Source organism: Podarcis raffonei, chromosome 8 (assembly GCF_027172205.1).
Source record: "Podarcis raffonei isolate rPodRaf1 chromosome 8, rPodRaf1.pri, whole genome shotgun sequence".
In the NCBI taxonomy this organism is placed as follows: domain Eukaryota; kingdom Metazoa; phylum Chordata; class Lepidosauria; order Squamata; family Lacertidae; genus Podarcis; species Podarcis raffonei.
In genome coordinates, this window is record NC_070609.1 from 27,082,214 (window position 1) to 27,093,812 (window position 11,599).

At 44.4% G+C, this 11,599-nt stretch overlaps 1 protein-coding gene across 2 annotated transcripts in view; it reads right to left on the reverse strand.

Moving 5' to 3' along the window:
* The window catches only part of CNKSR1 (connector enhancer of kinase suppressor of Ras 1), a 31,362-nt gene that overhangs the window by 19,506 nt on the left and 257 nt on the right, over positions 1-11,599 (reverse strand). The window contains exons 2-5 of one of the 2 annotated variants that reach the window (XM_053398699.1): positions 8,943-9,100; positions 7,988-8,190; positions 6,847-6,931; positions 1,070-1,111 (exon numbers count right to left, since the gene is read on the reverse strand). In XM_053398699.1, the coding sequence (XP_053254674.1) occupies positions 1,070-1,111; positions 6,847-6,931; positions 7,988-8,190; positions 8,943-9,100 (488 nt within the window). Of the gene's footprint in view, positions 1-1,069; positions 1,112-4,506; positions 4,706-6,846; positions 6,932-7,987; positions 8,191-8,942; positions 9,101-11,599 lie in introns of those variants that run through there. The other variant, XM_053398700.1, reaches the window with a different exon arrangement.

Genomic DNA, 11,599 nt, shown 5'->3' on the forward strand with positions numbered 1-11,599 from the left:
CAAGGAATCCTGGGAACTCACTGAGCTACAATTCCCGGGACACTTAACAAACTGCATTTCCCAGGGTTCTTAGTGAGAATCAACATGCTTTAAATGTATGGTGTGGATGTGACCTGGGTCAGGAAACAAGATGCAGACCGGTCTCCTGCTATTTCCCAAATGGGATAAATATGGTTTTGATGCAGCTTACTCCATCATAAAACTATGCTATTTACCTAGATTACGACAAGTGTTCAATTTTGAAAGAAAAATAATTGTTCCCAGTCCACTCTCTCCGTACTATTCAGTTTTTTTAAAATATATAAATCAATAGGTTGTTTCAGGCTTCCACAATGTGGTGTGCTCTAGATGTTGCTGGACTCCAACTTCCATCAGCTAGCATGACCGATGGTCATGGATGATGGGAGTTATAGTCCATCAACATCTAGAAGGCATCATATCAACTACAGTGGTACCTCAAGTTACAAACGCCTCAGGTTACAAATGGTTCAGGTTACAAACTCCGCTAACCTGGAAGAGTTGAGAACTTTTCCCCAGGATGAGAACGGAAATTGTGTGCCGGCAGCGCAGCGGCAGCAAGAGGCCCCATTAGCGAAAGCACGCCTCTAGTTAAGAACAGTTTCAGGTTAAGAACGGACCTCTGGAACGAATTAAGTTCGTAACTAGGGGTACCACTGTACTCTGGTCCTACAGAACGATCTAGTTTAGCTGTTTTATCTGTATCTAGTAAACAAAAGCAAAACTTTGAAACTGTCAAGCTTGGAGTTGGCATGCATTCATCATCCCTAATGAACTTAAGAAATGGGAAATATGCTGTTTTGGAACATTTTCTGCTGTACATCCCTGGTGTGCACAAGTCCAGAACAGAGGCGATGGACACATTTCTCATGCCAGTAAAACATACTTGGCCATCTGAGGGGGCTTGTGTACTTGACAATGTCCAATTTAGATTAAAGGGACCTGAACATCCCACCCCCCAAAAAATAGCTGTCAGCCCAAGAATTTAAAGCAAGATTCCACATCTGGCCTCATCTCATAGCACATTCCATCCGCAGATTGCAGTACTTACAATCAGTAAAATCCGGTCCTCCCTCTCAGACACAGTGCAGTCCTGCAAGTACAAAGAAAGCCAAGCTAGACTCTTCAAACTATCCCAGAAACAGGTAAGAACTAGGGTCCTTCCAGATAACCTGTTCACCTGATCATTCATCCTGATTTGTTTGCAGGGAGATTAGACAAGGTTGTTTATTCAATGAGAATCCATTCTTGATTTGTTTATGGGGAGGTTAAATGCTGCTGCATCAAAGCAAGTGTGATCCCACACTTTCCTCTGCATTTACTCATCACTTTGCTTATCATGAAAAGTCTGATCTTTTTGGAGAAGCAGGTTTGTTGCACAAGACCTCTCAGTCAACACTAACTGGATAGCTTGAATTCGCCAGTATGCGACTGAAACCCACCCAAAGATAGCAACAGTCTGGAAGCAATTGTTCATTCAGAAACAGCAGGGAGTATCTCTGATTGTACCAGTGACCAGGGAAACAAGCTCACCTGCGCAGGTGCAGTACAGATTGCATGTTAATTCCCTCCAATGCCTACCCCCGCCAGTTGCTTCATCCACACTCCTAACGCTGGGTGCCTCCAGGCGGTCCTTATCTTGCAGGCCCCTACCAGAAACTTAGGTTTGCACAATTAAAGTGCTGGGCCCCAAAGGACTTTCTGCAGTTAGGGAAGTGATGGGGAAATGCACCAAAATGTGTGGATGAACAAATGATCAACAGGAAGATGTGTAGACAAGCCTGCAAGGAAATCAGGATGAATGTCCATTGTCAGATAACTGCCTTGTAAACAAATCAGAAGAACACTCAGTAAAGGCTGGGCATATTCCAACTACCATGCAAGTTTTGTGCAAGCAAATCAAGCTGAATGCTAAGCAAATAGAATATCTGGAGGAGCCATGAAAATGGTGGGTAATGGCTGCTAGATCCTAGGTTTGGCTCAGCTTCCTTCTAGGGTCAACAAGGGATGGATATATTTTCCACATGGCGTACCATTGACCATATTCCCTGCAGCATTAAAAACACACACAGAAAAATAAGAACACCATTAATGCATTTCAGGGGGTTTTTTTTGGTGTGAGAGAGACTAAAACAGTTTTCCAAAATCTGGTGGCCTCCAGATGTTTTGGTATATAACATCCATCAGCCCAGTCCAGCACAACTGTAGTTCAAAATACAATCTAGAGGTTGAGGAAAGCTGTACTATAGAGGACAGCTCTGTCTTTTCATCTGCTATCCACAACTCAAGGCAAGTCTCATCAAGCTGTGCACACATGGCATCTTAAATGTGCACAAGCGTGCATCTGCATGCGTGTGCATTGGAGGCAAGTTGCCCTGAGGGATCTGGCTTTCAGCTATGACAGCCAGAAAGATTGTGCAGTCATCAATCATGTGTGTTCCACTCAATGGTATTCCAGGATCAAGAAAGATCACACTAGGGCATCTTATCTTCAAACACTGACCTTCCCCCAGTTAACGTAGGGTATTAGGTTCCAAGTAATGCCATGCACACATCTCAGAGGGAGGTACACATTCCACAAAATGATGTGTTTATGGATGCAATTATACTGGAGGTAAAATGACTATTTACTGTTCTGCTCACCACATGCTGATCCAATGGATTTTTAAAATACCCCCTTAGATCCCCCCTTAAAAAGAGAGAGAGAAAGTGCACTAGTTAGAGTGCTGGACTAGGACCTGGGAGACCAGAGTTAAAAACCCCAAACAGCCACGAAGCTCATATCCCAGCCTTCCTCCAAGGAGCTCAAAGTGGAACAAACAGTTCTCCCTCTCCTCATCTCATCCTCATAACAACCCTGTAAGGTAGGCCAGACTGAGAGAAAAATGACTGGCCCAAGATAACCCAGTGAGCTTCACTGCTGAGTGAGGAATTTGAACGTGTGTCTCCCAGGTCCTAGTGCAACTCCACTCTAACCACTACACCATACTGGCTCTCATACATGCATCCAGCAAAAGGGCAAAATGGAGACAATGCATTATCAGGGACAGGCGCCAGAATTCAGAGACTGTTCCAGTAAAATAGAGACAGTTTGAAGATATAACAATCCAGCACTGCAGCACAATTAGAAGGAGTCTTGAGATGTCTTTAAAATACAAACATTAAGTTTTAAAGTCTCTGCCCCCTTCTCCAACATGCACCACCCTCAGGCTCCCAGGCTCAAGCCCCAAGTCTCAAGACCAGAGACTCAGATTTCCCAGCAAATACTAATGACAGGAACCCAACTACACAAACAAAACAAATACTTGTGGGAAGTGGGGAAGGGAAAAAAGGAAGAGAGTGAAAAGCAGAGTACTAAGAGACGCTATGAAAGAATATGAAATTTTCAGAATACACACATCTAAGTCCTACCCTACAGGCTGGAGATGGTTTGCAGATCACAGCTGAATGAAGACCTTCTCCCACCACATTCCCAGCTTCCCTTCCCATTTGTCAAAATGAGTTGGGCACATTCTTCTTTCCTGGTCATTTCTTTGTTTTTTATCTTAAAAGCACTATAGAACGAACAATACAGGCTGCATGCCCACCATATATTTAAAGCACACCCACTCCATGGCTCCTGTGAACTGTAATTTACCCTTCACACAGCTACAATTCCCTTACCAAATTACAGTCCCCAGGATTCTTGGTGTGTGTGTGTGCTTTAAATGTGCTTCAAATGTACAGGGTGTATACAGCCCTAAAAAGATACAATCTCTATCTCTCTCTCTCTCTCTCTCTCTCTCTCTCTCTCTCTCTCTCTCTCTCACACACACACACACACACACACACACACACACACACAGCCTTTGCTTCAAAATGCCATAAAATATCATTCACCCGGTAGGGCACCCCTAAATATCAAATGGTTTTAGTAGAGGTAAAACATTTCCACTTATAATACTACAATGGGGGGGGGGAACTCACCTCACGTTTCTAGCTACTTCTACTTAGATAAAGAAGCCAAATTCTTTAGTTTCTTCTGCAACATGGGACACCTTGTCAGGCCCCTCCCCTCCGCTCCCAGCTCTTTTAAGAAATCTATAGCATGGAGCTTTTGACAATTTCTTGCTATTATGACCTTCACACTTTCCTTCCTTTCCTTTCCCATGCTCTCGTCTAGAGCTGGCGGGATTTTCCAGTAGGACCATTTGTCATCAAGTCCCTCCAGCTCATTCCACAGATTCCATCGTAGAAGGTCACACAGAGAAGGAACATTTTACAAAGAAGCTACCTATCGCTGTGCCTACCTGTAAAAGCTTCCCTGAAGAGACTTTCTCTCTGTCTCCCCTCAGCGCATATGCTTCCTTTCACTGGGCTACATCCAACTAAAAATGGAGATTCCCCAAACTCAGCTATCCAGCCCTGACCCCGATCCCAAAGCGTGACTCACTGGATTATTTCTACAAAAAACAAGTCGCTCCCTCACCCCTGTCCAGTTTTGTTTACCTCGCTCTTCTCGGTCTCACTCCTCCCACCCATTTCTGGTCAGCTGCCATTTCCCTCAGTTCATTCAAGTTCAGAATAGGGTGTCTCATCCTCTGTCAGCCATCAATGAGCCACAGAGCTTGGCACCTTACAACCCACAGATGGATGGCCTCTCTGACCCAAACATGGGGGCAACCATCTTTCTGGAGCAGCATATCTTTAAAGTACACTCAAAACATGTTCTTTTTCTCAAAGAATTCTGGGCCCTGTAGTTTACCCCTCCCAGAGTTAAAATTCCCAGAAACCCTTAACAAACTACAGGGCCCAGAATTCTTTGAGGGGGGGAACGTACTTTGAATGTGCTTTAAAGGTGTAGTACGTACACAGCCTTTATTTCCTTTCTGAACAGTTTCCTAGGAAACACCCTAAACTAAGGGATTAACAATAGAAACATCAATCCAATTTCAAATCCAACACAAACACAGACCGGGAGAAGAATCTCCACTTAAAAGGCTTGTTGAAAAAGGAAGGTTTTTTGAAAACATTGAAATGACAATGGAGACAGCACTTGTCTCATGTGTTGTGGAAGGGAGTTCCGAAGGATTGACCCAGTTCTTACATCATAAAACAAACCTCCTGATGCAATAGTATCTGCAGGAGGCTCATTAAACTTCAGGCCAATTTGCAGACTGTTTCTTAACACAGCTCAGCTATGTACATACAATATATTTAAAGCACCTTCTCTCAAAAAGATTAATGGGAACTGTTGTTTAGCACCATAGAGCTATAGTTTCCAGCACCCTTAAACTACAGTTCTCAACATACTTGGGGGCAGGTTTTAAATGTATGGTGTTTATACAACCTCAGTTTTGAAATCACACCAAACCGCAGTTAATGAAGTTTCCCTATCGATTATTATTGTTGTTATTCAAACTTACAGCCCACTTTTACTCATAAGCATAAACTCCAAATGAGTTACAGTTTAACACACAAACAAAAACACTTCACACAAAGTCCAAAAAACAAAATAAAGGACCATAGTAATTTCTTCCAATTACTAAAACAGCAAACAAAAGCAGATCACAGGAACACTTAAAAGATAGCTAGATAGAAAGGAGAAAAGAAAATTCATAGCCATGCATGTTCTGTTTAAAACACCAAAAAGAATAAAGAACCACAGCCTCCTTAGGGAAGGTACAGTATTTCACAATTAGGTTCTTCAACTGGGTAAGACACTCTTTGAACCACATTTGGCACTCAGAATAATGCCTCAGGCACCTAATGGAGAATACACACAGGGACACCTAAATGAAGGAGGTGCTATAGTGTGGATGCCTGAAATGATAAACCATAGTTCGGTCTGCTACTCCTCCCCTGAAACAGGCATGCCAAACATACCGAAAATAAAATCATAGTTTGATCACCTGTACACCGAGAGGCTCAAATCAGGATATGTGTTCTAACCTATGGTGCACTGTCCAAATGGAGCGAAGGAAATCAATATTAAATTGCCTTTCTGTGTGTTGGTGGGAAAGAATTTGGGACATACAGAGGAAGTCTTACGAACGTTCTCGACAATGTAACTGGATCACAACTCATCATGTCCCAGGGTGAGGCTTCAGTTAAGTATGTGGCCATGGTGTGGGAGCATAAGACCAGCTCAAGAGGCACAAAAATAAAACCAGCTTCAATTTCACCAAACCACATGATAGTCTGGGTGTGTCCTGCATATGGGGAAAGCCTGTGATAAGATGCATCCTCATCTGTGACGAGCCGTCAGCAAATCGTCATAGGGTACAGCACGTATTTGGGGAAAACATCTGTCCAACACCTCCTAAAGCATGCTGAATTATGAATTCTTCACATAGTGTTGGAAAGTCCACAACCTCCTGTGGACCAAACTCATTTCAAGTCAAGCATTCAGCTCATGGGAAGCCTGCAAACAGGATCTGAGCATACCAAATCAGCAGGGCTTTTCCTACTTGTGATTCCCAGCAACTGGATTCAGCAGCATAGAGGTGGTTTCAGTTTCTGGAGTCACAGCACAACCTGCATCTATAAAGCCTACGGCCCCTAAAACATGTAAGGCCAGCTTGCTAGGAGTGAGAAAGGACTAGAGAAGACCCAACATAGCCAGCACACCCAAATCACTTGCCTTGCCATTGCAGGGCAGCTAATCACCTCTGGATAGTAGTACAAAGATTTATGGCAGTCAAAGACCCATGGAAGAGGCCACTGGACATTCTGGCCTTTAGAATACTTTCAGCTGGTGGCACAAATAGGCACTTATTCTCTCAGAGAGCACCAAAGCTAAGCTTCCCAGAAAACACACATTATAGGCATTGTCTTTGAACAACTTACCGCTTTCATAATCTCTGCTAGATCTCCACACAGCCAGATGATGTCTTTGCTGGCTGAAAAATCGTTAAGGTGGGAGAAGAGATACCTGCAAGAAAAGATCAATGAGCCTGCTTCCTACATGCCAATACCTCCTACTAGATACTCAGAGATCCCATTTTAATACCATTTCTGTCTACTCTCCACCTGACTTTGGTATTACAGGTAAGTAATACAGCACTGAAAAGAGAAACACGGCAAGAATAAACAATACTGTGCTAAACAAACCATCAGTCTGACATGGTATATAGCAGCTTCCTATGTTCTCATAGACAGTCTGAAAAACCGCTAACATCTGGCTCCAATTTGGCTCTCAGAAAAATGGCCTCCTACTTGATTATGCAGAGCTCTGGCATTGGCCCAGCAGCCAGTGGGTGTTTGAAGCTGAACACAGGACCTCCAGTTTCCCTTGGTACCTTTTCTCTCAGACCAAAGGGATGAAGACCCAAGCTCAAGGTTCACTCCCTATCTCCCCTTGGGTTCAGAACTCTACAAGTGAATCATCATTTAAACACTCCCAAACCCTTTCCATTCCACACACCCATCTCCCTTAAATCTGCATGAAACCTTTCCCCTTTCCAGCCCTTTTATACTAATTTCCTCCAGGCCATTAGGTTAATTCAGTGTACAGACTACCTCCCTCCACTGCCCCAAAGTACTGTAGATAACAAGAAGCAGTATCTGTGTGTGGGAAACATTTGGCCTTCTGGATGTTCCCATCAGCCACAACAAGCATACCCAATAGCCAAGAATGATAGAAACCATAGTTCAGCAACATCTGGAGGGCCAAAGGTTCCCACACTTGGTCTACATCAATGGGGTCTGTGACAAAACACTGCAGAGTGGAATTCTACTGTTCAGGATCCCAGCCACTCCACTCCATTCCATTCCATCTCCCAACTTGTTTTCCGTTCTCCCCCAAGAACCAGTCAGTGTTCCAGGACCACAGAGTATTACTCAGTCCTCATCTGACTGTTTGGGAGGTTCATTCACAAACAGCTTTGCTCTTTTGGATGGCAGGTGCCATTTCCATGACATAAACAGAACCCACAGCCTGAACATTAGAAATAAAGGGAATGGAGAAGATGATCATGACAATCTTTACCTGTTGAGCCATAAGAAGAGACCCTTTGCAGCGCCAATCAACTCCACCACACAGCCCAGGAGGTCTGAGGAGGGTTTCTCCATAGTGTATCCGTCGTAGGTGCTAACTTTCCTTCGGCTCAGGATGAAGGTTTCAATCGTCCTTACAATGCCTTGCAGCTTCTCAGTCAGCACCTGCAGGTTGGTCGTTGCCAGGTCATAGTTCTAGGGAGAGGGAAACAAGCCCAGCTACCCTCACTAATGGAAACAAAGGCTTGTATACAGCAAAGTTTCACTCAAAGTAGGGGGGCGGGATTTGGTTCAGTTCACATTTAAAGGAGAAATTAAACCAAATTCGCACTTTTCAAAATGAGAACTCAAGCACAGCCATGCTTTGAAACTGACACGTCTCTTAACTTTGCAGTGCAGTTTCCCAGCTAAATAATGCTTACAAAAAAATACATATATGAAGGGAAAACATGCAGAAAAAGGAAGATATCAGTGAAAATAACGTACAAAAATGCATTATATTAGGAGAAACTGCTCGCAAAAATAGGTGGTCACAACTGCATAACTGTACAACTGTGTTTAGTGTTGCATGAAAATGCTGGAGATTTTTTTTATGAAGACACATAAACAGAGAAGATTGATGGAAGAGATCTGTGTGAGAGACAGACTGGAGCGATTGATTAAAAAAGAGAAAATTCATAGTACAAAGGCTAGTCTAAATAATAAAGTTTTCAAAAGAAAGAAGGGAGGGAAGGTTCCCCCCTGAATCTCCATAAGGCAGGGCCTGCCGCACTAAAGGTTTGCTCCCTAGTGGAAGGTCAACTGAATCTCATGGGTGGAACCACCTTAACGGCCCTGTCATAAGTTGAGGTGGAATATAAGGAATCAGATGGTCCTTAAAGTACTTCAGAGGCCCAAGTTGTTGAGGAATTTGTGAGCTGCACTGAGGTTCACAGCCATGTGCTCACCAATACGCAGAGCTGCTCCACAGCTTCCAGAAGCAGCTCCTGATGGCCAACGCGCCTCATGCCCAGATCCTCCAGGTCCCGATACGACAGATGAAGCAGTCCCTTCCCAGTCAGGCCCCACGTCTCAAAGGGATAGTCTTGTAACACCGGATGCAAACCTAAACGCAGGAGAGGAAAGCATTTGATCCTCTTTCTTTCATGAAACTGGCCCCGAAGTTTTGGAAGGAGCCATAGATCAATGGCAGGGCACTTGCTAGGCATGCAGAAGGCCCCAGGCTCAACCTTTGGCATCTTCAGTTAGGAGGTGGGTGGGGAACCATTTTTTTTAAAGCCCGGGGATCCTTTTTGGGTAACCATGCAAGGGTCACATGCCAGTGGTAGGCTGAAAAGTGGCAGGAGCAATGAATGTCATTTTTACTTTTGCATAGTAGGTTAGTTTCCAAATACACTCACACAGCCCCCCCGCCCCCCCATCTTCCATCCAGGCATGCAAGAAGCATTATCTGAGTTCTATGACTCTGTTTTCTACAGCTGATAACAAATTTGGCAAGGCTTACAGAATCTCATATTTTAACTTTGAAATCACATGTTTGGGGGAGTCTTGGGAAGGGAGCAGAAGAGAGATAGACGTAGTCAAACATCATGCGGCCACAAATATTTTTATGGCTTTGGTTTCTTCCCCAAAATCAGAGATGGGGAAGCTGTCCCCCTCAAAATCTAGTGCGACTACAACTCCCATCATCCCTGACTGTTGGCCATGCTTTGGGAGGTGGGGGTGGCCGATAGGAGTTGGAGTCAAACAGCAGATGAATTAGCAGCTGTGATTTTTTTGCCTTTGCTGGTTGTTGCATTTTAAATTGCAATGACCCACACTGAAATCAGTAGTGAGGAGGAGGAGGACATTAATTCTTTAAACTAACATTTCTACAAGGCCAAGGTTCCACGTCCCTGCCCTAAATCTAATTACCATATTTTTCGCTCTATAGGACACACTTTTCCCCCTCCAAAAATGAAAGGGAAATTTGTGTGCGTCCTATGGAGCGAATGCAGGCTTTCACTGAAGCCTGGAGAGCGAGAGGGGTCAGTGCGCACCGACCCCTCTTGCTCTCCAGGCTTCAGGCAGCTATCTGCAAGCCTTTGGAGCACTCCGAAGGCTTGCAGATGGCAGCCTGCAGCCTGAAGCCCGGGGAGCGCAGCGCTAACTGCCGCTGCACTCCCCAGGCTTCAGGCAGCTATCCACAAGCCTTCTGAGCCTGGCAGGAGTTCCCGCCGCGCTCCGAAGGGTTGCGGATAGCCTGTTCTGGGGGCTGGGGTCGGGGGAAGCAGCCCCACGGCTAAAAACGAAGCCGCTCGCAACCTCTCCCGGCTGAAGAGGTTGCGCATGGCTAAAGAGGAAGCCAAGACAGCCAGCGGGATGGATCCCGCTCGCTGTCTTGGCTTCTTTGCTCTTTGGGGCTGGGGGGGGGGATAAAATTTTCCCCCTTTATTCCCCCCCCCTAAAAACTAGGTGCGCCCTATAGTCCGGTGCGCCCTATAGAACGAAAAATACAAATTACAGCTGTTTTATTTTAAATGGTTGTGACCTGTCCTGAGATTATTATTATTATTATTATCTACCTTTCATTGTAAGATCTCAGGGCAGGATAAGTGAGAAGTGGGATAGAATGCTGAACTTCATTTGTGGCAACCCACCCTGCAACCTGCTGGTGATAATAATTTATAATAATAATAATTTATTATTTATACCCCACCCATCTGGCTGAGTTTCCCCAGCCACTCTGGGTGGCTCCCAATCGAGTATTAAAAACATACAGATGGCCGAGTAATAAATTGATTAACAGTAACAACATAAATTCTGTAAACAAACACATCTGGAAGACAAGGCTTCTCTATCCCTGTCCTAAATCTAATTAGAATTTTATTTTTGCAAACAAATGAGGACTTGGCTGATCTCTCTTCCTCTTCCCAGCCACCCCCATAGTTTTCCAGTTCTGTTTCCTTCAGGGCCAGATTTAGGTTTGATGAGGCCTTAAGCTACTGAAGGTAATTGGGCCCTTTATATGTCCAGTTGTCCTTTGTCAACAACAAATTGTCACTGTTTTTTGTGTTGAATATATGCTATATCTTAATTCATGGACCCAATAGGTATCTAAAGCCATTTGGACATAACAAATAGGAGCCTACACAACACAAAACACTGTTGCTGTATGTAGGTTTTACTTTATTTGTTTTTTATCTTACATTTTGGAAATGTACATCCAGTGTGTTTTTTTCATTAATTTTTTTTTCGGGCCCCGGAGAGAGTGGGAACCTAAGCTATAGTTTGTTCAGTTTATACGTAAATCTGGCACTGGTTTCCTTGCTCTCCCAGGTCTGCAAATTTGGAAAGAGAAGCCAGAAGAGGGCAAAGGAGGAGGAGAAAGCCACGTCCGACAGCTACTTCCAGATCCTTTCCTTACCTCTCCAGTCAACACATGGAAAAATCAGGCATGTTGTGGCAATCACAACACTGTTTGGGGGAGTGGCTTCTCCTCCCACTCCGTTGAACACGTAGTAACCGCCCGGCCAGGTAAGAAGGGCCTGCCCTGAGCAGGAATGTGCTTCATTCCTGTGGGCAAAGAGGTCGGCTCTTATTCACTCCTGCCATCTCTGTCATA